The 18,871-nt window shown below is 40.7% G+C and overlaps 1 protein-coding gene across 1 annotated transcript in view; it reads right to left on the reverse strand.

Annotated features, from left to right (window-relative positions):
- Nucleotides 1-18,871, reverse strand: part of LOC132885071 (deoxynucleotidyltransferase terminal-interacting protein 1) — a 44,470-nt gene that overhangs the window by 2,354 nt on the left and 23,245 nt on the right. Inside the window, exons 10-12 of the mRNA XM_060919348.1 lie at nucleotides 13,723-13,783; nucleotides 13,564-13,635; nucleotides 13,422-13,477 (exon numbers count right to left, since the gene is read on the reverse strand). Of these exons, the coding sequence (XP_060775331.1) occupies nucleotides 13,422-13,477; nucleotides 13,564-13,635; nucleotides 13,723-13,783 (189 nt within the window). The remainder of the gene's footprint in view (nucleotides 1-13,421; nucleotides 13,478-13,563; nucleotides 13,636-13,722; nucleotides 13,784-18,871) is intronic.

Raw genomic sequence — 18,871 nt, forward strand, 5'->3', positions numbered from 1 at the left:
CAAGATTAGATTTACACACTTGGGATAATTCAATCATTTGCAGGTGCTATTCTGTGAGTTTATCATCATCATCATCCAAACAGACTACATCAGCGATTTTCTTTCCTCCTCCCGGGGGAAAAAAAAAAAGACCAAATTAGCTACTCTTTTTTTTTTTTTTTTGATCAACTCTTATAGGTTGGATAATTTTAGTCAGGTCCAGACAGACAGCTTTTTTTTTTTGCAGACAAATTTGCTGTTTCTTGCCTTTGCCAAGTTTCTGAATTGAGAAAATCACAAGACCATTATCCTAGGAGCTAATTAAAAGGGGCTATTCCAAGGACGACTTCTACATAAGGCATAAAGTCACTTCATATTAAGACGTTTCACAAGATCATACAAAATTCCTTGAAACAAAAGGATAAATAGATGGTTAGACGCTGTCAAATAAACAAAATCAATAACTGATCACATGTTCTATTATATTCAAAGTGCTGGGGGGGGGGGGGGGGGGGGGGGGGGGGGGGGGTTGGAGGGGTAACAGGAGGACAGAGGACGGGAAGGAGCAGTAGCCTAGCCTGACAAAAAGCAATACTGGACAATGTGCAATACCTCTCCTGCTGGACTTTTTTTTTTCATATTTTATATTTGTATACAGTATGTTAATTTATCTAGAAGTTTTCTTTATTTTCTATTCTCTGTTGATCCTGTAATGATGCTGCTGGAATTTTAATTTCCCTGAGGGAACCCTCCCAAAGGGGTATGGGTGTATCTACAGTGCTGAGCGTAAATGAGTACACCCCCTTTGCAGAGATGGCAACCTTTTGTGAAATCAATGTGTAGTGACACATGCATATGAGCGGAGCGCTCGCAAAATTTTGGAAATTGGTGCCATTCTGAGTGAATACAGGTGACTAAAATGAACTGGGACTTGTTGGTTTTGGGGGGAGAAAATTGTTGATTTGTTTTTTTTTTTTTTTAATTATCTGAAAAATAAAACCAAACCACAATCACTCATGATTTTCTCATAACTCACCACATTCACACAAAGTAAAGACTTGTCTGGTAATTTGTATACAATCAACTTTCAAACAGTGAATATTATTTTCTTAACTTTACTACACAAATGCAGATTACATACCATCAATATTTATAGATAGCATACTGGAACACTCGATTAGCAAATACTCAAATAGTTTACTAAACAAATGCAGATTACATGCCATCAATGTTTATAGAGAATATGCTGGAACACTCAATTAGCAATACTCAAATAGTTGTACTGGAACATGTCTATCTCCTTTTTATTCCCATGATTAATGTCAAGTCACTTTACTTTTAATTTATCAACTTCCTTTCACTTTTAATTTCATCAATATCAAGTCAGATTACTTATTCAGTTCTGACTGATTTACTTCAGAAGATGACTGTTTCAGTTCCAACAGTTTTTCTTTAGTAGTATGTTTGTGAGGTTACAACACCCTGACAGCCCCTCAATACCTAGTGACATGGGCTGCTCGACATTCCATCGCGGCATCGATAATTAATTTGCGCATGCGCAGAACGCTTGTCAACAAAGATGGCGGCGCTCATCGAAGCAAACTTTGACCATAAATACAGTCAAAATATTGAATTATCAAGCGATAATTGGCCTCAAATGTACCATCTCATCATCTCTAGCCGCTTTATCCTTCTACAGGGTCGCAGGCAAGCTGGAGCCTATCCCAGCTGACTACGGGCGAAAGGCAGGGTACACTCTGGACAAGTCGCCAGGTCATCACAGGGCTGACACAGACACAGACAACCATTCACACTCACATTCACACCTACGGTCAATTTAGAGTCACCAGTTAACCTAACCTGCATGTCTTTGGACTGTGGGGGAAACCGGAGCACCCGGAGGAAACCCACACGGACACGGGGAGAACATGCAAACTCCACACAGAAAGGCCCTCGCCGGCCACGGGGCTCGAACCCAGGACCTTCTTGCTGTGAGGCGACAGCGCTAACCACTACACCACCGTGCCGCCCTCAAATGTACCAAACACCGGCAAAATATCGTGAACCCTTATAGATTCACGCGTTTCGAACCACATCCATGCTAAAATCGCATGAATCCCATATAAACTGAATAAACGGTCGTAGCCTCGTAGTGCTACTGTCAAAAACGTAGTGACTACGCAAGAATCGTAGTGATTGGCATCTCTGCCTTTGAAAAGTAACATTTTAAACAATATCTCAATGAACACAAACAATTTCCAAAATGTTGACAAGGCAAAGTTTAATATAACATCTGTTTAGCTTATAACGTGAAAGTAAGGTTAATAATATAACTTAGATTACACATTTTTCAGTTCTACTCAAATTAGGGTGGTGCAAAAATGAGTACACCCCACAACAAAAACTACCACATCTAGTACTTTGTATGGCCTCCATGATTTTTAATGACAGCACCAAGTCTTCTAGGCATGGAATGAACAAGTTGGCGACATTTTGCAACATCAATCTTTTTCCATTCTTCAACAATGACCTCTTTTAGTGACTGGATGCTGGATGGAGAGTGATGCTCAACTTGTCTCTTCAGAATTCCCCATAGGTGTACAATTGGGTTCAGATCAGGAGACATACTTGGCCGCTGAATCACTTTCACCCTGTTCTTCTTCAGAAATTCAACAGTGGCCTTAGATGTGTGTTTAGTCATGTTGGAAAAGTGCACGACGACCAAGGGCACGGAGTGATGGTAGCATCTTCTCTTTCAGTACAGGTAGTCGTCGACTTACGACTGCGTTTGGTTACGGCTGACCGGTCGTAAACCGATCTGGTCGTAAGTCGGCCTATGTTAAATGAACGCAAGTATATTGCGATGTGTAATGATATTGTAATCATCTTAGTCTTATTTTATCAACATTTTATTTCATTACCTTGGCTCATTATTTGTAAATCAAACACTGCATACTACACTGCGTACAGTACAATTCGTTTAATATGTGCAAAACAAAAAATACGAAATACAGGTGTGAAAAATAGAAAACATTTTAGTTTGAAACATACCAAAATACAAATGTAAAACATGGCAAAATACAAAATTTAGTGACCGCTGGCATCACTGGTGCTTGGCTGTGGGTCGTCTACGTCAGCATCAGCTGTTGCAGCGCTCGGGCTGGCGGGAGCATTTGCTCGTTTCATAAACCAGGAGCTGGGGGTGGAAACTGTATGACGGAGTGCACGAGAGAGAGACTGCGCATGTGCCTGGAGCTGGGGCGGAAACTGTTGCACGCGGCGAGAGGCGCTGCCGGGAGCTGGGGCGGAAACTGTCGTACGCTCAGCTAGGAAACACTTGCCAGTCATAACCAGACGGTCGTAAAGTCAATCGGTCGTAAGTTGCATAGGTTGCAAGTCGACGACTACTTGTATAGAGCAATACATCTGTGAATTCATGATGCCATCAATGAAATGCAGCTCCCCGACACCAGCAGCACTCATGCAGCCCCACATAAGGACACTGCCACCACCATGTTTCACTGTAGGCATCATGCATTTTTCTTTGTATTCCTCACCTTTGCGACACCATACAGTTTTGAAGCCATCGGTTCCAAAAACATTTATCTTGGTCTCATCACTCCAGAGTATAGAGTTCCAGTAGTCTTCATCTTTGTCAGCATGGGCCCTGGCAAACTCTAGGCGGGCTTTTTTGTGCCTGGGCTTTAGGAGAGGCTTCTTTTGTGGACGGCATCCATGCATGCCATTCCTCTGCAGTGTACGCCGTATTGTGTCACGGGAAATAGTCACCCCAGTTTGGCTTTCTACTTCTTTAGAATAACTGCAGTGAACTTGCATGCCAATTTTCTTCAACCCTTCTCATCAGAAGACGCTCCTGTCGAGGTGTTACCTTCTGTGGACGACCTGGACGTCTCTGTGAGATGGTTGCAGTTCCATCTTTCTTAAATTTTTGCAACAGTATTCTGACTGATAAGTAAAGCTTTGCTGATCTTCTTGTAGCCTTCACCTTTGCGGTGGAAAGAAATAAATTTTCTTTCTCAGGTCTTGTGTTATTTCTCTTCCATGTGGTGCCAATTAGTATTATTAAAAAATACAAGACGTTCCGCACTGTGGAAAATCTCAGAGGACGTGGTCGGAAGCCAAAAGTGACACCTGTGCTGGCCAGGAGGATGGTGAGAGAGGTGAAAAAGAATCCAAGGATCACCACCAAGGCCATCCTGGTGAATCTGGGCTCTGCTGGTGGCAAGATCTCAAGGCAGACAGTCCAGTGGACACTGCACATTGCTGGGTTCCACAGATGCAGACCAAGGAGGACGCCACTTCTCCAGATAAGGCACACAAAAGCCCACTTGGCCTTTGCAAATGCTCATCTGGACAAAGACGACGACGACTTCTGGTCTTCTGTTTTATGGTCAGATGAAACAAAAATTGAATTGTTTGGCCACAATGATGTGTCCTTCATTTGGTGTAAAAAAAAAAAAAAAAAAAAAAAAAAAAAGGAGAAGCCTTCAACCCTGAGAACACCATCCCCACTGTCAAACATGGTGGTGGGAACCTAATGCTTTGGGGTGTTTTTCAGCCAATGGACCAGGGAACCTAATCACAGTAAACGGCACCATGAAAAAAAAGAGCAGTACATCAGGATTCTCAACATCAGGCGGTCTGCAGAGAAACTTGGCCTTGGGCACCAGTTGACATTTCAGCACAACAACGACCCAAAACACAGCAAAAGTGGTGAAGAAATGGTTAGTGGACAAAAACGTTAACGTTTTGCAGTGGCCCAGCCAGAGTCCTGACTTAAATCCAATTGAGAATCTGTGGAGGGGGCTAAAGATCAGGGTGATGGCAAGGAGACCCTCCAACCTGAAAGAGTTGGAGCTCATCGCTAAAGATGAATGGGCAAAAATACCAGTGGAGACATGCAAAAAGCTGGTCAGCAATTATAGGAAGCGTTTGATTGCTGTAATAACCAATAAAGGCTTTTCTATTGATTATTGAGAAGGGTATGAATAATTTTGGACATGCCACTTTTTGTTCAAATGTAAATAAAAGCTGAGAATTTTTTTTCCCCCCCCACAATGATGCCTCTTGTACATCGTCTTATTATCTTCTGGGAGATGCCGGTGTCATTTCCAATCAAGAAAAAAAACTTGCTGGTTGAATAAAAGTAAGTCAAAATTTGCCAGAGGTATGAATAATTTCGGGCTTGACTATTATACATGTCTGTCTCAGAAACTGGTCTCTCATTTGGGACATTATGGTCAAAATTTTTTTTTTCAAATTTAACTTTTTTTTTTTTTTTGCATTTACCTAACACTCAATGTTTCTTTTGTCATGTTTAATATGAATAAAGATAGTATCTTGCTTTATCTGGCCTCCACTGTGGAAATTTTTTTTTATTACAATTCAAATGCTTTTGTAAAATTGATTTACATATAAAATAACTATATCATGAATAATTAAAGCCCCTCCTTCACAGAGGAGTGAAAATATTGGATAAATTTCCTCTTTTTGATTGCTTGGGTTAAAAATGCCAAGTTATGATGACTGAATTGATTATTCACTTAAATATGAATAATATGATACATTTTGGGTATGTGATATGGCGAAATAGGACACAATGGAAAAATCAAGAACACACCGGAAAGATGAGAATAACGGCGGTGGTAAAAGAACAGCGACTGTACCGGCTGAAGGTCGCGCGGGTCTCTGCTGCGGCGCGCGAGCAACGGGACATCACTACCGCACCAGACGGAGCGGGGGCGGGGCAAAATGACTGCCCGTAGATTCTATCAAAAGTTCGATCTAAATTGACCATGGTTGCAAAATATTGGCCAAAACTACGCAAACACTCCGAAATATGAAAGTAAGATGAAAAAGAAACATTCTATTGCCTTATACTGCAAGACTAAAACAAAATAAAACTGTCAAAACTCACCTTTTCAGTGATAACATCCGAACAGATCACTCGCGTAACAGAAAGACCGCAAATGGAAGCACGATCAACTTCTAACTGTTGGAGTGGAAAATTCCATTCTACACATGCAAATTGTTAATGTGTGTCCTTCCCCGCACACAAATAACACGCTACGGTAAAAAATAGACCACAACTCATTTTATAGCTCAGAAATTCATACAAGACCAGCTACCATCGTAACATATTCTGTAAGAAACATATTCTATACCTAACTTTCAGCTTTCATTTTAAAAAACAAAATCGCAGATTTATAACTAAATATTTATATGGCGGAGTGATTTTAAGTTACTACTTTTGGTGAGGTAGTGACCTCGACCCTGAGGCTTTCCGTTTAGATCAAAACACACGATCGTATTGGTTTTGGGTCTGCGGAAAATGGAGTTACAACGGTGATCAAATATTTTGCATCATGTTTTATTACGGTTATGATTATTCTGTGAGCGCACCAATCCTTAGGTGTATAAAGTTATGACTTAAAATACAATTAGTGATAACTGTAGACTTTTCAGTGGACTACAGCCTTTTTAAGGGAATGTGATGTAGTCAACCATTTATCATGTCCCAGATCAAGCCGCCATTTTTCCATAAATTTGCAGAATTTTTGCCAAATTCTGAAGAGTATTCACATCAAAGACTGAGTTTTATCTGTATTATTTCTTTCATCATTTTATTTCAAATTAAAACCAACATCACCATTCAAAACCGTATAGTTTATTGACGGAGTATATTTAGCGGGGTACCCCCATAACACGCACATAGTCTTACTCATCCAACGTTAATTTATTTGCAACTCAAGTGCAAGAGGTTTTTTATTATTTTTTTTTCCAAGTTATTACAAACATCACGCAGAGAAACTAATCCTGTACACACACAGGGGTTTTGAGTGCTACATTATACGTACCTGATTGTTGTGGATATAGTGTAAGGACAAAAAGTGGACAAGAAATTGTTGAACTAGTAATCATCTATATGGATGGATGGATGTACAAGCGAGACCAGGACACTTCGTCCAATGACCGTGTCGTCCAATAGTTGGGACATTTTGTCCAAAGCCTTTTTTCATTCGCACTATTTTATATTTCAGATATTCATTTGTTAGAAAAAAAAGAATTCTCAATAGAATTTGACCAAAGTGGAAAACATTTTTGTAAAGCAAATGCCCTAAGATTTAATATGATCCAGACGGCTTCAAAAATTACTAACTCGGCCAACAGAGCTCACAGCGAAGCCAAATGTTACAGGCACCTCCCTCTCAGCCTCCCCCTTTGAAAAAGCACAGTCTCAGGTCAGTAGGACCGCGCCTCACCCCGGTATTCGCGAACGAAGCCTCCGCGAGAGCGCTGCTCCTCGCCTGAAGATTTAATATGATCCAGCTGGAAAAACAGACATGCAAGCGAACAGTCTGCAATGACAAGGAAGTTAATCCATCCCAGGGTCAGCAAGTGGCACGGACCGACGTGGTTACCCCCGAGTACGCTCTTTAGTGTCGAAGCGCACGTACTATAGCACTCATTTGCTTGACAAAAATGTTTTGCTTCGGTCAAATTCCATTCAGAATTCCTCCTTTTTTTGAACAAACAAATACCTGAAACATACAATAAATGATAGTGCATATGAAAAAGGCTTTGGACGAAATGTCTTAATTATTGGACGAAAAGGTATTGGATGAAATGACCTGTATTCGTATAAGCTACCCAGGTCATGTGCACTACGTAATGCACCCTCATACCATCACAAATGCTGGTTTTTGAACTGTGCACTGATAACAAGCCGGATGGTCCCTCTCCTCTTTCGCCTGGAGGACGTGGCGCCCATGAGTTTCCAAAAAGAATTTCTACTTTTGATTCGTCAGACCTTGGGACAATTTTCCACTCTCCCCCAGTCCATCGTAAGAGAGCTCGGGCCCAGAGAAGGTGGCGGTGTTTCTGGATGTTCTTTATATTTGGATTTAACTTGCATTTGTGGATGCAGTAATGAACCGTTTTCACAGACGATGGTTTTCTGAAGTGTTCCTGAGCCCATACAGTGATTTCCACTACAGACACGTGTCTGCTTTTAATGCAGGGTCACCTGAGGGCCTGAAGATCACAGGCATCCAATGTCAGTTTTCAGCCTTGTCTCTTGCATACAGAGATTTCTCCAGATTCTCTGAACCTTTTAATGATATTATGTACCATAGATGTTGTGATCCACAAATTCTTTGCAGTTTTACATTGAGGCATGTTATTCTTAAATTGTTGCACTGTTTGCCCACGCAGTCTTTCACAGAGCAGTGAACCCCTCCCCATCTTTACTTCTGAGAGATTCCGCCTCTCTGGGATGCTCTTATTATACCCAAATCATGTTACTGACCCATTGCCAATTAACCAAATTATTATTATTACACAACTTTTTCAGTCTTTTGTTGCCCGTGTGAACTTTTTTTTTTTAAACCTGTTGCTGGCACCAAATTCAAAATGAGCATATATTTTTCAAAAAAACAATACAATTTCTCGGTTTCAACATTTGATATGTTGTCTTTGTACTATTTACAGTGAAATACAGAGTTTCCATGATTTGCAAATCTTCACATTCTGTTTTTATTTCCGTTTTGCACAGTGTCCCAACTTTTTTTTTTGGAAACAGGGTTGTAAAATCTCTTATTCATCCATTATCATGGAGTGTGTTTAACACAAAAGAAGAGACAGACAATCACTGACAAAATATACGCAGTTAAACACACCATTAAGCACAATTAGAACTAGTACAAAAAAAAAGTTTCCCCATTTCCAGAACTGTTGAAAATTTGCCAGGAATTGGACACTGGAGCACACTCTGTAATAGTGAAGATGGTGAAGGAGAGGAATTGGAGCCCACTGCACAGTTTAACGGTTTCTTATGGTTCTCAAGTTTCAATGTTAACTCGAACAACTTTCATAACAAGCAGCTAACAAAATTTTGCCATTTGAACCTCAACAAGCATCTTAGAACTACAACTGGCATTAAGTTTTGTGGTTCAATGAGACCAATAAGAAAAGCTCCTCATACTTGCTGTAAAGCATGGCGATGGATCAGTGATGCTTTGTGGCTGGTAGTTCACAGGATTTCTCGTCAAGACTGTGGACATCATTAAATCTGCCAAGTACTAGGCCCAAAAATAGTATTTTGGCCCAAAACCTGGGGTGTCATTTTTCAACTGTGTGTACAGTGGTGCTTGAACGTTTGTGAACCCTTTAGAATTTTCTACATTTCTGCATAAATATGACCTTAAACATCATCAGGTTTTCACACAAGTCCTAAAAGTAGATAAAGAGAACCCAGTTAAACAAATCAGACAAAATAATACTTGGTCATTTATTTATTGAGGAAAATGATCCAATATTACATATCTGTGAGTGGCAAAAGTATGTGAACCTCAAGGATTAGCAGTTAATTTGAAGGTGAAATTAGAGACAGGTGTTTTCAGTCAATGGGATGACAATCAGGTGAGAGTGGGCACCCTGTTTTATTTAAAGAACAGGGATCTATCAAAGTCTGATCTTCACAACATGTTTGTGGAAGTGGATCATGGCACGAACAAAGGAGATTTCTGAGGACCTCAGAAAAAGCGTTGTTGATGCTCGTCAGGCTGGAAAAGGTTACAAAACCATCTCTAAAGAGTTTGGATTCCACCAATCCACAGTCAGACAGATTGTGCATAAATGGAGGAAATTCAAGACCATTGTTACCCTCCCCAGGAGTGGTCGACCAACAAAGATCACTCCAAGAGCAAGGCATGTAATAGTCGGCGAGGTCACAAAGGACCCCAGGATAACTTCTAAGCAACTGAAGGCCTCTCTCACATTGGCTAATGTTAATGTTCATGAGTCCACCATCAGGAGAACACTGAACAACAATGGTGTGCATGGCAGGGTTGCAAGGAGAAAGCCACTGCTCTCCAAAAAGAACATTGCTGCTCATCTGCAGTTTGCTAAAGATCACGTGGACAAGCCAGAAGGCTACTGGAAAAATGTTTTGTGGATGGATGAGACCAAAATAGAACTTTTTGGTTTAAATAAGAAGCATTATGTTTGGAAAAAGGAAAAGACTGCATTTCAGCAGAAGAACCTTATCCCATCTGTGAAACATGGTGGTGGTAGTATCATGGTTTTGGCCCGTTTTGCTGCATCTGAGCCAGGACGGCTTGCCATCATTGATGGAACAATGAATTCTAAATTATACCAGTGAGTTCTAAAGGAAAATGTCAGGACATCCGTCCATGAATCTCAAGAGAAGGCAGGTCATGCAGCAAGACAACGACCCTAAGCACACAAGTCGTTCTCCCAAAGAATGGTTAAAGAAGAATAAAGTTAATGTTTTGGAATGGCCAAGTCAAAGTCCTGACCTTAATCCAATCGAAATGTTGTGGAAGGACCTGAAGCGAGCAGTTCATGTGAGGAAACCCACCAACATCCCAGAATTGAAGCTGTTCTGTACGGAGGAATGGGCTAAAATTCCTCCAAGCCGGTGTGCAGGACTGATCAACGGTTACCGGAAACGTTTAGTTGCAGTTATTGTTGCATAAGGGGGTCACACCAGATACTGAAAGCAAAGGTTCACATACTTTTGCCACTGACAGATATGTAATATTGGATCATTTTCCTCAATAAATAAATGACCAAGTATAATATTTTTGTCTCATTTGTTTAACTGGGGTCTCTTTATCTACTTTTAGGACTTGTGTGAAAATCTGATGATGTTTTAGGTCATATTTATGCAGAAATATAAAAAATTCTAAAAGGGTTCATAAACTTTCAAGCACCACTGTATGCATATAATATTGTGCATGAAGCACGCATACACACGTTACGACACATCGAATGTGATTGAAGATCTTCTTGTATGAGGATGTGTGCATATTTAAGCACGCTTGACGATGTATATACAGAAACCCCTCGTGACAGAAAAGTGAAAATCGTAAAATGATAACGAGGAGCTCTCATCCCACTCAAACTTGTCTTATTCATCATTACTTTGTCGGTTATCCTGATTTCAGTGCTCACAACAAGGTGCTGACAGGGGATGTGAAAACTGAAGGAGAATAATATTTAAAAAAAAAAAAAGCCCATCTAAACGTTGATTGGGATGATGTTCTGCTCAGAACTTTGCTCAGGAAAATTCTTTTTAAGAATTACAGGAAACTCATTTAGTTAGCCATGGGCACACTCCCTCGATTTTCTCCCGAATTTAGTACTGGCGCATTCCCAGCCACCAGCCAGCTATCCCCCCTCATATGACCGCTACAAATTCGTCTTCTTGGACTGCTGCTCATACTGCAGTCATATGTTATCTGCCCTCTTCTGCATACAAGAACTCAAGGATGCTCTTGATTGTTGCAGTGAAAGACAGGGGATAGAGAGTATGACATCCCTCTCACTGAGAGACCATGGCCAATTTTGTTCTCTTGGAGTCCCAAGATACACTGCTACAGATAGCAGTGGCATTACCTGGATTTGAACTGGCAATCTCCGGACAATACATAAATCCTGTTGTGTCACAGGCACATTTCAACGATGTATATACACACACACACACACACACACACACACACACACACACACACACACACACACACACACACACTTCCTTAGACTTGGTCACTCCCACGTCTAGCAATGCCTGAGGCAGTCAAGGTGCTCCATTTCGACCGGTCCTGCACTATTCTGTTGGCATCTTTCAATTTTTAAGGACCAAATGTAGGTCCCTCTCTACCATGTGTCAACAACTTATTTTGGGTCGCCCTCTTTTTCTCTTGCCTGTTGGGACCCAGTTGGCAGCCTGGTTTGCAGGTCTTGTCATGGGAAACCTCAATACAATGTCTTCGCCAGTGGAGGCGTCGCTTGCAGATAGTTACCGATACAGGGGGTTGTTGACCTCTGTCTCTTATCTCCTTGTTTGACACAAAGTTGTTCCATTTGATGCCTTGGATTTTTCCAAGGCATTTGGTGTCAAACGCATCCAGTTTTCTCTCTTGGCTGGTTTTCAGTTGCCAGATTTCGCATCCGTATAGCAACGTGGATAGACTGAGTTGGAGAACCGCAGTTTGATTTTCAGGGAGAATTTCTTGTTCCTCCATATCTTGCTCAGCTGGTTGAAAGCTGCTGATGCCTTCCCAACATGACATTTCAGTTCGTGGTCTATGTCGTTTAGGCTGTTGATGGAACTGCCTAAATAGGTGAAGTTCTCTCCTTCATCCACTTTCTTCTTTTCAATGAAGACATCTGTTGGAGACTGATGTTCCCCACTTAACATATTCTTGCTTTTTTTTTTGGCACTGGTAACAAGGCCAATGTTTCCTGCGTATCTGCTAACGTCATCCACTAGATGTTGGAGCTCCTGGGTGGTGTTTGCCAGGGCTGCTATATCATCAGGTAAGTCCAAATCCGCATGGTTCTTTCCTTCAGACCACTGAATTCCTTTTCCTTGTGTGGCATGTTTCATTACCCAGTCAATGGCAATCAATAAATCTCGAGGCAGGTCTGGCAGCTTCCAATCAAATAGTACAAGCTAAATAATGACACCTCTTACTTGCATTCATATTGCTTGCTGTAATACACTACATTTCCAAATATGGCAGTCAAGAAGACAATTACTGGGGATTTTCAAGTCAACACAGGTTAATTTCTTAGACAAACCACCCATAAAAGTAGCAAACATACATTTTTATTTCACTCGACTTCATCGCTGATGAAGTTCTTCTTAAGACATTTTGACATGCTGTACGTTGTCTGCAACAAGCAGTGCAATGTGCAGGCTACGGGGCTTTTTAAAGGAAACCTTTTTTGGCACATGAGGCAATCTGAGGGTGTTATTTGCATAAACAGAGCATGACCGTGCACAAGAAGTGCAATTTTGTATGCACCTGGATAACAAAGGACCAGTTTTGTTACGCTTCTTACACACAAAGTTAGAACTGGTTCTACACATGCTTTGATAAATGAGGCCTCTGGTTGCCTCTGCCAGGAGTTAAGAGTGTTCAACAATATGATGAGCTCAACATAAAATCCAAAACAACAAAGAAATGAAAAACACAATGGTTTGCAATGACTATCCCAGTGCATGGATTTAAACTCTACTGAAAACCTGTGGTCAGAATTGAAGACAGAAGGCCACATGGACAAACCTAAGAATAGGTTGATTGGATAAACCATTTTGGATGAAAAAGGAGAGAAAACAAAAACCACTTTATCCTAGTCAGGGTCATCATGGATCCAGAACCTGGATGAGCTGCAAATATCACTCACCGCATTCGTTATTCTTTTTATATATTAAACTTTGCTCATTTTTATAAAAATGGTACCAATAATAGGCATTAAACGCTCCGTTACTTCAGCTATATTACTTAACTGTGGCTACTGTTTGAGAGATCAAACTGGTAAAGAAAAAACTACTGCTTTAAAAAAGGCAGAGGGACCCCATCATGGGTTTATTATTAGTATGAACTTACTTATAGTCGTCACTTGAGGCAAGGTCTTGGATGTCCTCTTCAATAAGTAGATATGCCTAAAAATATTAAGTCCGTTATTTTTAGAGCAATTTTTTCCCCCACGGTTTTATCCTTTACATACATTATGTACACACAGACTTACCATCTTTCCACCTGTGGCTCTCATGTGTTGCTTTTCTGCAAGCCACTGCTTGTCCTGAGCATCAGCAGCATACTGAAACACACACACACTGAGCTTTTTTTTTTTTTTTAACAATGCAGAAGCAATATATCCCACTGTAAACACAGATATTCACAATACCTTGAAGAGGTCCGCATGTTTAATATAGATCCTTCCCCTGGTGCCGCCCATTCCCAAAGCCCTGAAAGTAAAATTAGTATAAGCTTTATTTGCCAGAAAACCAAACAAAACCATGAATTTTATACTCATGACCCAGAGCCTTTATCCCATTACAGTGAGCAAGTAATGGGTGGCAGCCTGTGGAAACCCTTTATATAGTGAAACTGTGACGCTTTCTAGCACATACCTCTGAAATCTACAGACTCTCCTGAACTGAAACATGTTTATGTTGCGCATACATAATCTCAAACAGAAGTAAAATCTGGTTAGCCCGAAAATTCAAAATTGCATTTAAAAGATTCCATTCTGATCGTGGTGGGGATGATTGGTGAACAGTTTGACCGCTGGGATCTGTTTAAAAACTGACTTGATGAGACTGTCTTTTGCTATGGGATACACACACAGATCAGCCATAACATCATGACCACTGACGAGTGAAGTGAATAACATTGTTTATCTCATTACAGTGGCACCCATCAAGGGGTGGGATATATTAGGCAGCAAGAGAACAGTCAGTTCTTGAAGTTGATGTGTTGGAAGCAGGAAAAATGGGCAAGCATAAGGATCTCAGCAACTTTGACAAGGGTCAACTTGTGATGGTGAGATGACTGGGTCTGAGCATCTCCAAAAAGGCACATCCTGTGGGGTGTTCCTGGCATGCAGTGGTTAGTACCTACCAAAAGTGGTCCACGGAAGGACAATCGGTGAACCGGCGACAGGGTCATGGGTATCGAAGGCTTACTGATTCGTATGGGGCAGGAAGGCTAGCCCATATGGTCCAATCCCACAGAAGAGCTACTGTAGCACAAACTGCTGAAAAAGTTAATGCTGGCTAAAACAGAAAGGTGTCAGCATTAACTTTTTCAGCAGTTTGTTACATCACCTTTTCTTTTAACAACACTCGGTAAGCATTTAGGAACTGAGGACACCAATTGTTGAAATTTTGAACATGAGTTTGATATATGACTTCAGTTGCTCAAAAGTCCAGGGTCTCTGTTGTATTTTGCACTTCATAACGCACCAGACATTTTTCAATGGGGCAAGCAGGCCAGTTTAGCACCTGCGCTCTTTTACTATGAAGCCACACTGTTGTAACATGTACAGTACGTGGCATTGTCTTGCTGGACGAAGCAGGTATGTTCCTGAAAAAGGAACCATCTGGGTGGCAGCATATGCTGCTTCAAAACCTGTATGTACCTTTCAGCATGAATAGTGCCTTCACAGATGTGCAGGTTACCCACGCCATGGGCACTAACACACCCCCAGACCATCACAGATGCTGGATTTTGAACTTTCTGATAACAATCTGGATGGTCCTTTTCAACTTTAGCCTGGAGGACACAATGTACATGATCTCAAAAAGCCATTTGAAATGTGGACTTGTCAGACCACAGCACACTTTCCATTCTGCATCAGTTCATCTCAGATGAACCAGAGCCCAGAGAATTCGGTGGAATTTCTGGGTATTGTTGATACATTATATGGCTTTTGCTTTGCATAGTAGATGCAACGTCAAACTGTGTTTAGAGATAACGGTTTTCCAAAGCATTCCTGAGCCCATGTAGTAATATCCTTTATATCATCACGTTGGCTTTTTAACGTAGTGCCACCTCAGGGATCAAAGGTCACGGCCGTTCAATATTGGTTTTCAGCTTTGCCCCTTACATGCAGAGATCTCTGAATTCTCAGAATCTTTTGATATTATGAATTGTTGGTGAAATACCCAAATTTGTTGCACTGATATGCTGAGAAACATTGTTTTTAAACTGTTGGACTCACGCAGTTTTTCGCAAAGTGGTGAACACCACCCCACCCTTGCTTGTCAATGACTGAGCTTCTTGAATGTAGGTTGAAAAGGATTTGTGAAAAAAATGGAATTCTGTTTTTATTTTATACAACATCCCAACTTTTTTTGAAATGGGGTTGTAATATTTCCATGTAATTTTAGTAAAATATTTCTTAAAGCTCAGTTGTCAAAGTCCATTATAGACAGAAAAACCCAATGTGGGCCAAAACCTCATTTTTTGCCTTTCTGTCTTGGCCAGTAGAAAGATGGACAATACAGTGAAGCCTAGTGTGTTCAAGTCTCTCAAAGCCACCCATAGCATCTTAGAACTGTTGCTCATATGTCATCACAGGGCAACTGAACACAACTTGGAGGAATGCGCTCACACACTGTACATACACAACTGGTTAGTGTCAAGAGTAATGCCACCTTTCCCACGCAGGCCAAAAAAAAAAGTGTGTTGTACATGTTTTTAAAAACACACTGCCTGACCAAGTGGTTACTTTTTATAGTCACCGTTTGGATTTAAATAAGTAAATACAGTACATAAAAGCCTTTGATTGAATAATTACTGCAGTGATTAATGGGTTTTGAACTGGCGCAGATTCTTTTAACCCTAACTGATGCAGTGAGTAGCTTCCCATTTCTTTAACAACCATGTCGGAAGACGTATCCCGAGGTCATGGAAAAGATGTTAGTGTTTCAGCAAAGAAAACAAGAAGACAGACATCTATATCCCCCACCCTATATACTAACTATATACCAAGTTTCAAGATATTATGTGTCATATTTTTCAAGTTCTGCTGCAGGAAACCAACCTTACCTCTTTACACTGACCTCAGCAGCCCATGGCATGAGTCCACCAGACCTTTGGTCCAGGTGAGCTAAAAATTTTCACATTTCTTAGTATCAAAAGGCACATATACAGTGCCTTGCAAAAGTATTCATCCCCCTTGGTGTTTGTCCTATTTTGTTGCATTACAAGCTGGAATTAGAATGGATTTTGGGGGGATTAGCACCATTTGATTTACACAACATACCTACCACTTTAAATGTGCACATTGTTGTTTTATTGTGACACAAACAATAATTAAGATGAAAAAAAAATAGAAATCTGGAGTGTGCATAGGTATCCACCCCCTTTCGTATGAAAGCCCTAAATAAGAGCTGGTCCAACCAATTCACTTCATAAGTCACATAATTAGTTGATTAAGATCCACTTGTGTGCAATCAGTGTCACATGATCTGTCACATGATGTCTGTATAAAATCTACCTGTTCTGGAAGGACCCTGACTCTGCAACACGACTAAGCAAGCAACATGAAAACCAAGGAGCCTCCAAACAGGTCAGAGACAAAGTTGTGGAGAAGTATAGATCAGGGTTGGGTTATAAAAAAAAAATATCCCAAACTTTGAATATCCCAGGGAGCACCATTAAATCCATTATAGCAAAATGGAAAGAATATGGCACCACTACAAACCTGACAAGAGAAGGCCACCCACCAAAACTCACAGACCGGGCAAGGAGGGCATTAATCAGAGATGCAACAAAGACACCAAAGATGACACTGAAGGAGCTGCAAAGATCCACAGCGGGGATGGAAGTATCTGTCCATAGGACCACTTTAAGCTGTACACCCCACAGAGTGGGGTTTTATGGAAGAGTGGCCAGAAAAAGGGAGTCACCGCTTAAAAAAAAAAATCACGTTTGGAGTTTGCCCAACAGCATATGGCAGACTCCCCAAACACATAGAAGATTCTCTGGTCAAATGAGACAAAAATTAAACTTTTTGGCCATCATGGGAAATGCCATGTGTGGCACAAACCCAACACACTGAGAACACTATTCCTACAGTGAAGCATGGTGGTGGCAGCATCATGCTGTGGGGATGTTTTTCCTCTGCAGGGACAGGAAAGCTGGTCAGGACTGAAGGATGGCACTAAATACAGGGCAATTCTGGAGGAAAACCTGTTTGAGTCGGCTAGAGGTTTGAGACTGGGACGAAGGTTCACATTCCAGCAGGACAATGACCCTAAACATACTGCTAAATCTACACTGGAATGGTTTAAAGGGACACATTTAAATGTCTTGGAATGGCCTAATCAAAGCCCAGACCTCAATCCAACTGAGAATCTGTGGCATAACTTGAAGATTGCTGTACACCAACACAACCCATCTAACTTGGAGTTGGAGCAGTTTTGCCTTGAGGAATGGGCAAAAATCCCAGTAGCTAGATGTGCTAAACTAATAGAGAGACTTGCAGCTGTAATTGTAGCAAAAGGTGGCTCTATAAAGTATTGACTTTGGGGGGAAATACTTGTGCACACTCCAGATTTCTGTTTCATCTTATTGTTTGTGTCACAATAAAAAAGTGCACCTTTAAAGTGGTAGGCATGTTGTGTAAATCAAATGGTGCTAGCCCCCCAAAAGTCCATTTTAATTCCAGCTTGTAATGCAACAAAACAGGACAAACACCGAGGGGGATGAATACTTTTGCAAGGCACTGTACATTACTTAATCAACATACATATATACCAACTTTCCAGACCTCATAGTTTTCAAGTTCTGCTCCAGAAACAAAACCTAGCCCTAAAACTAACCCAAGAGACCAAGTCTGAAATTGTTTCCATGGAAACATTAAAATTTTAAATTTGTCAAATTCCTTAGTATGAAAAGGCACATCTACATCACCCTGTTAACACGTATACCAAGTTTCAAATCTATATCATGAATAGTTTTGGATATATGCTCCGGAAATGAACATTGCTCTTAGAAACTAAGTCAAAATCTAGTTATGTAAAAATTTGAAAAATACTTTTTTTTTTTTTCTCAAAAATCCAAAATAGCAAAAGGCACCAGTTCACATGTTGCTTGATATGTACACGTTTCATGAAGATATCTTCAGTAGTTTTAAAGATATGGCCCAGAAACGAAAACATGACCGGATGGACGGAACTACTAAGGAGATTGCTGAAATGACTGGAATTGGGTTAAGAACTTTCCAAAGTATTATTAAAACCCGGAAGGATAATGGTGAACTGTCAACTTCATGGAAGACAGGTGTTCAGAATAAAATGCTGACTGATCGATCAGAGACTGATCTTAAACACTTGAAGAAGTTGAATCGTTTATATTAAAAAAAAAAAACAACAGAAGAACTCATGGGTGTGTTTAATAGTGAAAGTAAGATTATTTCCCACATGTACAATGCACTGAGAACTTGCAGGATTGGGACTAAACAGCTGTGTCGCCAGAAGAAATTAAACTGCAAGGGTGCATAAAGAATGGACTCTGGAGCAATGGAAAGAGGTCATGTGGTTTGA

The sequence above is a fragment of the Neoarius graeffei genome, chromosome 4 (assembly GCF_027579695.1).
Source record: "Neoarius graeffei isolate fNeoGra1 chromosome 4, fNeoGra1.pri, whole genome shotgun sequence".
Classification (NCBI taxonomy): domain Eukaryota; kingdom Metazoa; phylum Chordata; class Actinopteri; order Siluriformes; family Ariidae; genus Neoarius; species Neoarius graeffei.